Genomic DNA, 14201 nt, shown 5'->3' on the forward strand with positions numbered 1-14201 from the left:
GCCCCCTTTGTTCCCAATCTTTGCCCCCCTGCCAGTCAGCCAATCTTCTATCTATGCTAGTATCTTTCCTGAAATATCATAGGCTCTTAATTTGTTAAGCAGCTTCATATGCGGCACCTTGTCAAAGGCCTTCTGAAAATCCAATTAAACATCCACTGACTACACACACAAGATGCTGGAGGTACCCAGCAGGTCAGGCAGTATCCATGGAAATGAACAAACAGTCAATGCCTGGGGCTGAGGCCCCCACCATCAGGCCTGAGAAGTGTGTCGGCCCGAAACGCTGACTGTCCACTTGTTCCCATGGACGATGCCGACCCTCCGGGGGTCCTCCAGCACCCTGTGTGTGTTGCTCTGGATTTCCAGTACCTGCAGAATCTTGTGTGTTTACTTACATGGCTGAAGGAGATCCGTAAGTTTTTATGACATTCTGCACCGTCTATGATATCACCTATTTTAGAGTTGTCTGCAAGCTGACTAACCATGTGACTACATTTGCATCCAAATCATTTGCACAAGTGACAAGCACCAATGGGCCTGGCACCGATCCCTATTGGCATACCACTAGTTGTAGGCTGATTTTCCACCTTCATCCTCTGCTTCCCACCATCAAGCTAATTATGCATCCACCTAGCCCCCTCTCCCTGGATCCCATGTGATATAACCTTCCAGACCTTTCTTACAGGACCTTGTCTACATCATACCATCCTGTCCTCATTAATCCTCTTGTTACTTCTTCAAAAAGCTCTTATAGATTGATTGATTGATTGGTTTCTGTTGTGTCTGATGATGACAGTTAGATTTGGGCAGTTCTTCACAGGTGATGTGAACTACATGAAGAAACCTGTGCGGGAGGGTTTTTAAAATGGAGAAGCCTTTGCACTGGGGCAGTTCCACTCCCTTGACCTCAGAAGTATGGGTCCAGTGGTACGAGTCGTCATCATAACTGGAGGCTTCCTTGGTTGCAGTGGATGACCATGACTTCTCCTGCGCCTTGCCATGCCCTTTGCTCTCCGCGAAGCTTTGCAGAACCACCTTCCTGGCCGTTGGATCTCACTGTTGAGCTGGAGCTGATTTGCATGCTGGAGCAGGCATCTCCATGTCTCATTGTGGCCACCCTCACCCGGTGTATGGAGCGTCCAGAGAGGGTAACACCTCTGGTGAAGGTGCCTTTCCTGTTCATTCTGGGGAAGATCTGTTATTTGTCGAGTAGGGTGCCGTGCACAATCCTGATTTGATGGAGACGGACGTGAGAGTACGGAGGAACATCTGGTGAAACTTCTGAAATGCCTGCTTTGCTGCTGCTGCTACTGTGTGGTCCAGGATCTCCGGAGGAGAAGGCCCCGAGTCCTCGGCTTTGCTTGTTGCTTGGCGGCCGGGGCGGGGTCGAAGCGCTCGGCAGAGGATGGTCAGACGCTCGATGTTTTCGGATGGACTCAGAGTCCGCTGCGGTCAGGTGCTTCCAACGGTGCTGCATCGGCAAGCTGTCGGCGCTTGGAGGTTCATGGCAGGGAGAGTTCCTCCCTACTGCCGCCTGCGTGAGATGATGAGTCAATCAGGACTTTGAGACTTTTTTTTATCATGCCCATGGTCTGCTCTTTATCAAATTACGGTATTGCTTTGCACTGTTGTAACAATATGTTATAATTATGTGGTTTTGTCAGTTTTAGTCTTAGTTTGTCCTGTGTTTTCTTGTGAGATCATTCTGGAGGAATGTTGTATCATTGTTTAATGCATGCATTTCTAAATGACAATAAACAGAAACTGAACTGAACTGAACTGAACATTTGGTCCCCTCTGGACATCCACCCTCACCCGTGGCTCCGAGTAGCTGTTTGCCTATGACAGCGGCCACACCCTGGTTACACCACTTTGATGTGTGGGCTAGTTCTACTTATATATATTTAAGTGAACTTAATTCAAAAACAAAATGTAAATTACACAAACCGCTATCACTCACCATTGGTCCTCTGCGTTGAAATAAATGGGTTCATCAAACCAGTGCCAGGTCTCTCCCTGCTTGGGATCTGCAGGTACTGTGGGTTCCCTTGTGTAGTTTCTGGAGCCCAGCAGACCATTGGTGCTTGAATGTGGGAAATCACCAGTGAGCAGCTCTCGGGTAGTCCCTGACTTCTTGGCTTGTACCTCCTCACCCAAGTACTGAGACTCCTAATGCACACAGAAATGTATGCCAGTCTCCAGAAAATCCGGCCCAGCGACCCCTGTGATATTGAGGTCTTACCCAAAATGTATACGCTTTGGGTATAAGTAGAAGAATGCCAGGTTATTATGAGACAACTGCATTATATTAATTCCCAAGTCGGATGACCCTGATTTTAGTATCGATAATTGGTGGTCCATACGATTCTGACAGCATTGATGAAAGTGCTTGCAGAAGTATTAACTGAGGCAATTCTAATCAGTGGTGGATGAAATGTTTTCTTTTAATGCATACACTCTGTATGCAATCAGACTATTTCTGTTTTGAATATTAAACAAGGCTAAAAAGAACATGAAGTAACTGCTTCCTTGATGCTGCTGATCTTCCCAACAACTGTTGTTGTACCTGCACTCAAATCCTCTCAGTAGAAAGACCTGCCCACTACTTGCCCCCCCCCATCACTTGTTACACCTGTGTGTCAGCTCTCAGTGATGTGCACAAGGACACCGAGGTACCAACAGAACATCACCACCACCCAGGTTCTCACAATCTGAAACGCATTCTGCATCTCTCATCTGTGCATCAAAGTGGATAAGCTCACAGGTTCTGTCCGCTATATTTAACTTGTCTGAGGGCTCATAAGACATCGGCCAGATTACACCTGGAGTATTGTGATCAGTTCTGGGCCCCTTAGCTGGCAGAATGTGAGAGAATGGCTTTGCAGAGGGCGCAGAGGAGGTACACAAGGATGATCCTGGGAAGGAAAGGTTTAATGTATGAGGAACCATTGATAGCTCCAGGCCTGTACTCATTGCAAGTTAGAAGAATGTGGAGGATCTCACTGAAATCTGTTAAATATTGAAATATCCAGATAGAGTGGATGTGGAGAGGATGTTTCCAGTAGTGGGGGAGTTTAGGAGCAGATAGCACAGCCTCGGATTAAAAAGGACATCCGTTTAGAACAGAGATGAGGAGGAATTTCTTTAGTCACTAGGTGATGAATCTGTGCAACTCATTTTCACAGATGGCTATGGAGGCCATATCATTGGGTATATTTGAAGCGAAGGTTGATAGATTCTTGATTAATAAGAGCATTCAAGGGGAAATGTCAGACAATTGGGTTGAAAGAGATAATAAATCAGCCATGATGGACTGGCAGAGTAGACTCGATGGGCTGAATGGCCTGATTCTATGTCCCATGTCTGCATCTCCTTGAAGTGTTCTCCTCAATCCTCACCACCCCATGAGCAAGTTTGGACCTTTGGTACCCTCGGCCAAATCATTGATTGAGATGGTGGACCGCTGGAGCTCAAGCACCGGGCAACATCCATCATCAAGGGTCCCCATCAACATCCATCCGGGTGATTCCACCTTCTCCCAGCTACCACGGAGCAGGAGGTACGGAAGCCTGAAGTCCCACACCACCAGGTTCAGAAACAACTCCTTCCCTTTCGCCATTCTGATCACTACATTTTAGCAACATGATGACCACTTTGCAGTAAAAGTGACTTTTAAAATTCTAGTTGTCTTCTTTCTTGTAAAAGCTGTGTATAATTATGTTTGATTTGTGTATTTCTCGTTAATGCTGCTCCTGTGATGCTACCTGCCTGTGTTGCTTCTGCAAGTAAGTTTCTCATTGCACTTGTGCATGTGCTTGCTCATGTGGCGGGAAATTGGACTTTGACTCTGATCCCTGTGCTATCCCAGTGCTGTTAGCCTGCAGGCCTGAGAAAGACTTTCCTGTCCCCACCCTCGCTGTGTGTTTGGGCACTCAGCTCTGAGGATGTGCGCAGTCACAGCTTCAGTGAACCTTAATACCAGTGAACATGTTCCCACTGGTAGATCGAGATAAATGGCAAATAGTTTATCACCCAGATCTTTAATCACCGCATCTTTCACCGGTGATGCATTGCTGATCAGAATATATTTTGACCCTTGTTAAAAATTACTGTACGTTTAATGTTAGTTAGCGAGGAGTGAGCTGGAGGAGCAGAGTCAGGTAAGTGTACCTTTGTGGATGGAGTTGATCCTTGGCTCATCCTAGAACGTTAGATCACACGGTATCCTGGGAGAGCTGGCTAAGCAGGCGCACAATTAGCTTGACAGTAGGAAGCAGAGAGTGATTTTGGGAGATTGGTTCTCAGTTTGGTGGCCTGTGACTAGTGATGTGCCAGAGGGATTGGCGCCGGGCCCTTTGCTGATCTTTGTGCATAGAGACAGCAAGCTGATACGGTTGTTGAGAAGGCATGTGGTGTGTTGGCTTTCATTAGTTGAGGGACTGAGTTCAAGAGCTGTAAGGTAATGTTGCAGCTCTATGAAATCCTCGTTAGACCACACTTGTGTTCAGTTCTGTTTGCTCGTTATAGGAAGGATGTGGAAGCTCTGGAGAGGGTGCAGAGGAGATTTACTTCAGTGCTGCCTGGATAAGAGAGCATGTCTTATGAGGAAGGGTTGTGTGACCTGAGGTGTTTCTCTTTGGAGCAAAGGAGGGTGTGAGGTGACTTGATGGAGCCAAAGATTGAGTGGATAGCCAGAGACTTTTTCTCAGGCCAGAAGTGGCTCATACAAGGGGGCATAATTTTAAAATGATTAGAAGGTATAAAGGGGATTTTTTTTACACAGAGAGTGGTGGATGTATGGAAGGCCTTGCTAGGAGTGGTGGTAAAGGCTGATCCTTTAGGGACATTTTAAAAAGTCATAGGTTATCACATGGATGGTAAAAGCATGGAGGATTATGTAGGAGGGAAGGGTTAGGTTGATCTTGTGGTTTAGGACCAGTACTGTGTTGTAGTGCTCTATGTTTTATGATTAATGTGTTCTGGTTAACTAATTTGCAATTGTAAACATTTATATAACATTCTTGTCATACCTCCAGGATGTTTTGCATTCCTTTGCAACTCTGATAAGTTTTAAAGTATTGTCATTACTGTTGCACTGGTAACACAACGGCCATTTTGTGAGAATGTAGGGAGACTAGAGAGCGGTAAGCATGGGAGTTCGTGGGCTGAAGGGCCTGCTTCTGCAATACCGCTCATTTTGTGCACATCTGGTTGGGAACGTTGGCCTTTTTAAAGTGAATTAGAGTTAATGAGTGGGATTTAGTACCCAAAGCAGATCAGACAGAGTCGGACTTCGCACTTCACCCTTGTATTATCTGTTCTCTCAATGGGCCGCAGATACAAAAGTTTGAGAACGTGTACCCCCGAGTCTAAAAATGCTTCTATCCCACTGTTATCAGACTCTCGAATGGACCCCTTACCGTGTTTGATAAAGTTAACCCTGACTATCCCGATTTAACCCAAACCAAATCACGGGACAACTTACACTGATCAATTAACCCACCGGGTAGGTCTTTGGGCAGAGGGAGGTTACCGGAGCACCTAGGGAAAACCCGATGTTTCCCACAAGAAGGACGTACAGAGACTCAGCACAGGTGTCTCCGGAATCGATCTCCAAGCTGTAATAGCATCGTGCTAACCGCTATACTGTCATGGCGCACGGTCTCTCAATCTCCCTGGTCATGACCTTTGCACCTTATTTGTCTCACTGCACTTTCTTTGTTACCATAACAACCTATTCTGCATTCTGATTTATTTCCCCCATCTGCACTGCCTCGAGACTTATGTTTGGAAAGATCTGTCTGGTTGGTATGTAAACAAAGATTTTCACCACATCTCAGCAGACGTGAAAAGAAAGCAATTACCAGTGAGGTGCTCCACCTTCTGCACCAACGTCACATGTCAGCCCAGCCTTGAATAAAGCCCGGTATGTGTGGGGAAGGTATTCCAGCTGAGGCACAACGCTCTGGTAAATCACTACTGCTGCCACTGACCAACGCAAAATCACCTTTGATGAGTTTGTCAGTCGGGGTGCAAGCGTGGACATTCTTATTTATTTTATTCAAAATGAAAGGTCCCAGTTACGTCACATAATCAGTTTAAGGGATCTTTATGTTTGGTTTTCATATTACTGGTGTGCTCCTGCTGTATATTCAGTATGGTTGGAGAATACCTTCCTGGGCTTGACCTTGCCTGGAACTAGGATGGTCAGGTTGGGTATTTTTAGTTCATGATCTTCTCATAGCACTGTGGACTGATGTCTGAGTGCAATACTGTCAAAGTGCCACACTGCTATAGAGTTACACAGTACCGAAGCAAAACTGGTGCATCCCCATTAAGCTAGTCCCACTTTCCTGCGTTTGGCCCGTATCCCATTAATCCTAACACTTCACTATCCCATACGCCTCTCCCTTTCAATGTTTGTAATCTGATTGCCTCACCACTTCCTGTGGTGAGATATGCTCCAAGTATCTGCCACCTATCCAGAGAACCCCTGAGAAAGTCCGTCCCTGCCTTCTCTCCAGTCTGAGACTCTCATCACATTTCTGTTTCAGATTAATCCAGATTACCGAAATGACCAGTTGGAATCAAAGGGAATGGTGAGTGGATGTTCTTTGACCTAACTTTGGCTATTTTTCAACTTTATTAGCTAGGAGAGCCATTTTACTGAAGTGGAAGGATTCCAGTCCACCTATTGTCTTATTGGTTTTCCTCCATTATGTCCTGTTTAAATTTAGAGAAAATAAGAAGTCGGACATATTGATACATCCTTTAAATTTGAACAAATCTGGCCACCTTTTATTCAATATTTTCATTTGATTTGATTTATTACTCTTCCAATCGTTTTTTCGAAGTTTTAGATTTGATCAGAAAGTTTTCCTTTTTTTTGGGTCGTATCCTCAGAATGGACTGCCCCGTCCCTTTCTTTTTGTATAGTGTAGTGGGTTTTTTTTTCATTTAAAATTCAAAGTTTTTTCTTTCCTCTTCATGAACCGATAAGAGGAGAATTAGCTGTTTTCTTTTTTATTATATATTATATACTAGCTTAACACTATGTTTGATTTTGATAACGTCTCTTCCAATCTCTGTTTGTATTGTTATCGATATATGTACTTGAAATAATTCTCCTCTTGTTTGTATTTGTGTTCCTCCTAAATCAATAAAAAGATTAATAAAGAAAGAAAGACAGACCTAACTTTGCTGGAGCAGCTACTGCTGAATTGTTGCTATCATGTTGCAGTGTATGGGCTTATTCTGTGTGTTACTGGGCTGTTCAGGCCAGTTTGAAACAACCCTCCCTCAGACTTGCACTAGGTGGCAAAGGACAGTGAGGGAAACTGTGGTCTGTCATTGAAAATCAAAAGCCACTTTAATTTCCCATCCCTCTCCCACTCTGACTGTGACCTGCTGCACGGTCAGTGTGTGACACAATGCTTGAGGAACACCTCATCTCACATCTGGGCACGTCGCAGCCTTCAGGACTTCATATTGCATTCCACACCTTCCGGTAACAGATGGGTTTTCCTGGTCACCATCCATTTTTACTCCACTTCCCACTCCCGCTCCAACATGTCAGTCCATCGACTCCTCTACTGCCACGACGAGGCCACAGGGTGGAGGAGCAGCAACTCGTGTTCTGGCTAGCCTCCAAGCTGACAGCATGAATATTGATCTCTCTAACTTCCTGTAATTTCTCCCCCAACCGCCCCTTAGCTCCTTTTCCATTCCCCATTCTGGCTCCCCTTTCACCCCTTCTCTTCTCCTCACCAGCCCATCCCCTCCCCGTTTCCCTTCCTCCTTCCCTTTCTCCCGTGCTCTACTCTCCTCCCCTATCAGATTCCTTTACCTTTTCCATCTGTCACCTCCCAGCTTCTCACTTCATTCCCCATTCCCAACACCACCCCACCTTCCCCCGGCCTTCCCCCTCACCTAGTTTCACCTCTCAACTGGCCGGCTGGTGGCGCAATAGTATCAACGCTGGACTTTGGAGCAAAGGCTCCCGAGTTCGAATCCAAGTCGGGCAGCCCCCTGAGCACGCTTTCCATCCGTGCCGGGTTGAGCATCGAGCTACCCACTCGGCCTCGTAAAAAACAAGGGTCAAGTCAGGAACGTTCAAATTGTGACCCGGTTAATCTGAAAGGAGACCAATCCTGACACCACGCGCCAGACAAGAATGGCTGACTGTCTGGTGCGATACGCTAGGAAGGAACTTCTCACCTGCCAATTTGTACCTCGTCCCCTCCCTCACCTTCTTATTCTGGCTTCTTTCGGTCTTGATGAAGGGACTCAGCCCAAAACGTCAGCTGTTTATTCCCCTGCATTGTGCTGAGTTCCTCCAGCATTTTGTGTTTGTTCGTCTGGATTTGTCATTCACCTGTGACGTTGTCTACCAGACACCCATCTACACCAATTCCACGTTATTCTCCCCTCAGACTCCCCCCAGTTACCGACACACTAGTGGTAATGTGCAGTGGCTCAATGACCACATATGTGTTGGGACCTATTGGAAACCCACAAATTCACAGGGTGTTGAACCTGGGTCACTGGAGCTCCAAGGAGGCAGATCTGCTGGCTTCTGCCAATGTGCGGCTGAGGTCTTCTCAATGAGAATAGGGTGAGATGTGCGGCAGAGGTTGGGCTTCTGACGGCATCAGTACTGTTCGTCTTCGATTCATAGTCATACAATAAAGAAACAGGCCCTTTGGCCCATCTTGTCCATGCTGACCACTTAAATTTTCAGAGGATATTTGCTAAGCTACTGCATCAAAGGTTATGACAGAAAGCAAAAGGTCATGGTGCTTAATGTATCATTGAGGTGTTAGTTGACTGCAAAAGAATGTAGGTATGGGTAGGTTGTTGTCTTGTTTTCAAAATGTGAAGTATGTTGTTGCCATAGCGACAGGTCCTGGGACCCCAACCTCTTACAATTTATCCGAGGGCTCTGGACGAGGGTGTAAAGTTGTAGTTGCTAAATTTGCTGATGATCAGGAAAATTTGTTTTGAAGAGGAGGCTGCAAAGGGGTGGAATTAGGTTGAGTCCAAAAACAACCTGATGGAAGAACTAAATCTGTCATCACAATATGCATGTGTCACCATGTGCTACCCTGAGATTATTGTTCTTGTAGAACAGAGAAATACAATAAAATCAATGAAAAACCATACACAAAGACAGAAAATAACATGGGTGCAAAAGAAGGCAAACTGTGCAAATAAAACAAAACAGATAATAAATAAAAAAGCAAACAAATAACAAAATAACAATAACAATAAAAAATACTGAGTTGCAGAGTGAGTCTATAGGTTGTGTTCAGTGGTCGCCAGTGTTGAGAAGGGTGAGGTTATCCACACTGGTTCAGGAACCTGACGGTTGAAGGGTAATAACTGTTTCTGAACCCGGTGGTGCGGGACCTGAGGCTCCTGTACCTCCTTCCTGATGGCAGCAGCGAGAAGAGAACATGGATTTGACGTTGGGGGTCCTTGATGATGGATGCTGCTTTCTTGTAGATGTACTCAGTGGTGGGGTGGGCTTTTCCTGTAATCTACCCACTACGTTTTGTAGGCTTTTAGTTCCCGGGCATTGGTGCTTCCATACCAGGCCATGATGTGACCAGTCAGGGTAATCTCCACTGCGCATCTATAGAAGAGCATCCTGACAGGCACGTTCTAACTCAGCATGACTTATAGAACATAGAACATAGAACATAGAATAGTACAGCACAGTACAGGCCCTTCGGCCCAAAATGTTGTGCCGACCCTCAAACCCTGCCTCCCATATAAGCCCCCACCTTAGATTCCTCCATATGCCTGTCGAGTAGTCTCTTAAACTTCACTAGTGTATCTGCCTCCACCACTGACTCAGGCAGTGCATTCCACGCACCAACCACTCTCTGAGTAAAAAACCTTCCTCTAATATCCCCCTTGAACTTCCCACCCCTTACCTTAAAGCCATGTCCTCTTGTATTGAGCAGTGGTGCCCTGGGGAAGAGGCGCTGGCTATCCACTCTATCTATTCCTCTTATTATCTTGTACACATCTATCATGTCTCCTCTCATCCTCCTTCTCTCCAAAGAGTAAAGCCCTAGCTCCCTTAATCTCTGATCATAATGCATACTTTCTAAACCAGGCAGCATTCTGGTAAATCTCCTCTGTACCCTTTCCAATGCTTCCACATCTTTCCTATAGTGAAGTGATCAGAACTGGACACAATACTCCAAATGTGGCCTAACCAGAGTTTTATAGAGCTGCATCATTACATCGCGACTCTTAAACTCTATCCTTCAACTTATGAAAGCTAACACCCCATAAGCTTTCTTAACTACCCTATCCACTTGTGAGGCAACTTTCAGGGATCTGTGGACATGTACCCCGAGATCCCTCTGCTCATCCACACTACCAAGTATCCTGCCATTTACTTTGTACTCTGCCTTGGAGTTTGTCCTTCCAAAGTGTATCACCTCACACTTCTCTGGGTTGAACTCCATCTGCCACTTCTCAGCCCATTTCTGCATCCTATCAATGTGACAATCCTCTACACTATCTACAACACCACCAACCTTTGTGTCGTCTGCAAACTTGCCAACCCACCCTTCTACCCCCACATCCAGGTCGTTAATAAAAATCACGAAAAGTAGAGGTCCCAGAACAGATCCTTGTGGGACACCACTAGTCACAATCCTCCAATCTGAATGTACTCCCTCCACCACCACCCTCTGCCTTCTGCAGGCAAGCCAATTCTGAATCCACCTGGCCAAACTTCCCTGGATCCCATGCCTTCTAACTTTCTGAATAAGCCTACCATGTGGAACCTTGTCAAATGCCTTATGAGGAAAGGCTGAGGAAGCAAAGGCTTTTCTCTTTGGTATGAAGGAGGATGGGAGGTAGAGCATGGATAGAGCGGACAGCCACACACATATCCATTAATGGCTCTTTGATGTTGAGTTAGGAGGAAGAGACTTTATCAGACAAAAAGGTGGCCCAGTAGATTTTAGCTAAAGTCGTTCGTGAAATGCAGCAGTGTAGCACAAGTACTGGTGCTGTATCCCACAGTGCATAATGTCAGCTTCTGAGGTTCGTTAACTGGCTTTTAGTAAACTCTATTTGTGCTGCTGCCTCAGGTCTCTGTACTCCAGCTTGTTTTCCTTCATTTCAGAGCGAGGGGGACATGTTACCGATTAAAAACAAGCGTCAGATGGTGGAGAAGATCATTTACACCCTGGTGTCGGTGCCCCATGGAAACGATATCGCATCCCTTTTTGAGCTTGACACCACCACTCTTCAGAGAGCTGACTCACTGGTGCCCAGGTAATTCCTCGCTACGCTTACATGGCCGACAATTTCCATTGGAGTGCAGCCTGAGGGTGGAGATCAGCTGCCACTCCATTAACGGAGTTTGCATATTTGTCCCAACCTGCCAGAGTTTTCATGGTTCTTTCAATTGTGTATGAGTTGTATTTGCTAAGATCATTCTGTGTTCATTTATGCTGTTTCGCTCCCTCGTGGAAAAAACAAAGTCACATGAATTGCTTGGATTTCCCAGCACAAAGAGGCTGGTGCATGACTGTGCCACAAAGCCGGGCTGCACAACCACTTGACTTCAGTCTTTTCTGACCACGCTACTAAGCTTGTTGGCCTCACCTGGAGACTGCCAGGGCTTGGTAGCAGTTTTCTCTACAAGGTGATTTACTGACAGACAGTTAAGTGGAGCCAATATACGAATGGTGTATAGAAACTGTTAAGACTAACAGCAGGCCACTGTGTATGTGAGGACCAAGGACTAAGCTTGGTGATGTTCCCTGCCTTGGTTTGCTGATTGTATTTAGTGAGCAAATGTTGTCCTAGCGCACGTTATCACCTGAGCATTACTTCGAACAAATTCCTCTTGACTTTCTCCAGGAACTCATACGTGAGATTAAGGCATCTCTGCACCAACACGTGGGTGACCAGCACCAACATCCCCATCGATGTTGAAGAGGAACGGCCAGTGATGCTGAAGGTATTTTTACTTAGAGATGTAGCTCAGTATCGAGCCCATGCTACACAATTACACCCACAATTAAAAGGTCAGTTCCTAGTCTGGTCAATACAAAATATTCCTCCTAAGCTAGTTTCAGTTTGGGAAAGTAATTCATTTGACATTATAATGCTCTGAGAAGGTTAACATCCTTGTGGCTTTCTATCTGATGATGAGTGTGAAACAAATGAATCCATTTAGCACCGATAAATGTCCTCGAATAGTTGCAGGTACAGTTTTTGTGCAGCTGTGTCGTGCTAGTTTGTGCTCCAGGCTCCTGGCTGATGGCAGCGGGTCGGGTCGGAGTGGTGGGCTTGCCTGGGGGTCGCAGGACTCAGGCGCAAGTCTTACCGCAGAGCCTGCAGTTACCTCTCTTGTTACATCACTAAGTGTGTCGCAGATGAAAGTGCCCCCTTCCGTCTGATGTAAGGGATCGACCAGCACAGTTTTAAAAAGATAGGGCTGCTAATCCACATTGGATTAGTTCTAATCATCTCATCATAAGAAGGATTTAAAGATTCAAAGTATATTTATTGTCAAACTATGTATGCAGTATACAATCCTGAAGTTCATCTTCCCCTCAGACACCTAGGAAACAAAGAAAACCATGAATTCTGAATTTTTGAATTTTTGAAAATTTGAATACATCAACCTCTCCCCGCCACACACACAAGAAAAAAAATCGTGCAGACAGCAGCAAAAAAACGAGCAATAAACACAGCTTGTAAAACACAAAATCGGAAGAGTCCAGGCATATTCAGTTCAGCTCACTGCTCACTATCTGCAAGCTGCCCCAATTCAAAATTGCCTAAAATAGCAATGAAAAATGCAGCAACCAGAAACCAGAAACACATCATAATGTGAACTACAGAATCCATTCCACACACCGTGTCAATTAAAACTCTGGCACCATCCTCTGACAGGAGGGAGGGAGGGAGGGAGAGACCATTCAAACAGAGGGAGAGAGGGAGAGAGAGAACTGTCACACACAGACACCTTCCTCTGGCAGCAACAAACAAGAGGTTGGTAGGCAGTGCTAAACACCCTCTCACCTTGATGATTACAAACTTTCTCAGCTCTTTAATCGCCGAGAAACGGAGTCAATTATGGGCTTGCGCCCTTCTTTTTGGACTCTTGGCCCTGAGGCCGCACCCTTCGCTCGAAGCCTCATGGAACACCCTCAGAAACAGCAAAGCACCAGGTCACTCAATCGGCCCAATAACGTACCACCAAAATGTAGATTACAGGCTCCAACAGCAGCAGAACCGCATTTGAAAGAAGACATGGAAGCTCTGGAGAGAGTGCAGAGGATATTTATCAGCATGCCGCCTGGATTAGAGAGCACGTCTTCTGAGGTAAAGCTGAGTACTCTGGAGCTTCTCTCTTTGGAGCAAAGGAGGAGGGGAAGCAATTTGATAGAGTGTACAAGCTGATAAGGTATAGATTGAGTGGATAACCAGAGAGAATTTCCCAGGGCAGCAATGTGAGGGGCACAATTTTATGATTGGAGGGATGTCAGAGGTAAGTTTTTACACAGTGTGTGGAATTCCATGCCAGGGATGGTGGTGGAGGCAGATACATTAGGGACATTTAAGAAACTCATGGATGATAGAAAAATGGAGGGCTATGTAGGAGGGAAGGGCGAAACTGATCTTTAGAATTAGTCAAAAGGTCGGCACAACATCATGGGCCAAAGCCCCTGTACCGTGCTGTAATATTCTATGTAATGCCTGTCTGACATATATTCCTCAACTAAAATTAGTAAGACATATGAATTGCCCTTTTTATGCCATTGTTGTTTGTCCTACATTACAACAGTGGCCGTGCTTCATTTTGCTGTGAGTCACATGGTCTACCTGAGATTATAACCGTAAAGTTCAAAGATTAGCTTTATTTGTCACATGTACAAGTGTTGCCAAGTTTTGGGAGCCAACACAGCATGCTCACAACTCACTAACCCTAACCCGTACGTCTTTGGAATGTGGGAGGGAAACGGAGTGCCTGGAGAAACCCACGTGTTCACGGGGGGGGATCGTATTCTTTACAGAGAGCGGCAGGAATCAGACTGGCCCTGTAAAACAATCGCATTAACCGCTACACTACCGCGCTGTTCTGCAGATGAAGGGTATTAATCACTCGTAGCTATTTACCATTTCATACCTGTGGCCAGCCAATGTCCCAGTGCGTACAG

At 45.7% G+C, this 14201-nt stretch overlaps 1 protein-coding gene across 1 annotated transcript in view; it reads left to right on the forward strand.

The window, feature by feature from the left end:
* The window catches only part of itpr2 (inositol 1,4,5-trisphosphate receptor, type 2), a 324764-nt gene that overhangs the window by 116553 nt on the left and 194010 nt on the right, over positions 1–14201 (forward strand). Inside the window, exons 10-12 of the mRNA XM_063072308.1 lie at positions 6555–6599; positions 11150–11301; positions 11893–11992. Of these exons, the coding sequence (XP_062928378.1) occupies positions 6555–6599; positions 11150–11301; positions 11893–11992 (297 nt within the window). The remainder of the gene's footprint in view (positions 1–6554; positions 6600–11149; positions 11302–11892; positions 11993–14201) is intronic.

The sequence above is a fragment of the Mobula hypostoma genome, chromosome 20 (genome assembly GCF_963921235.1).
Source record: "Mobula hypostoma chromosome 20, sMobHyp1.1, whole genome shotgun sequence".
In the NCBI taxonomy this organism is placed as follows: domain Eukaryota; kingdom Metazoa; phylum Chordata; class Chondrichthyes; order Myliobatiformes; family Myliobatidae; genus Mobula; species Mobula hypostoma.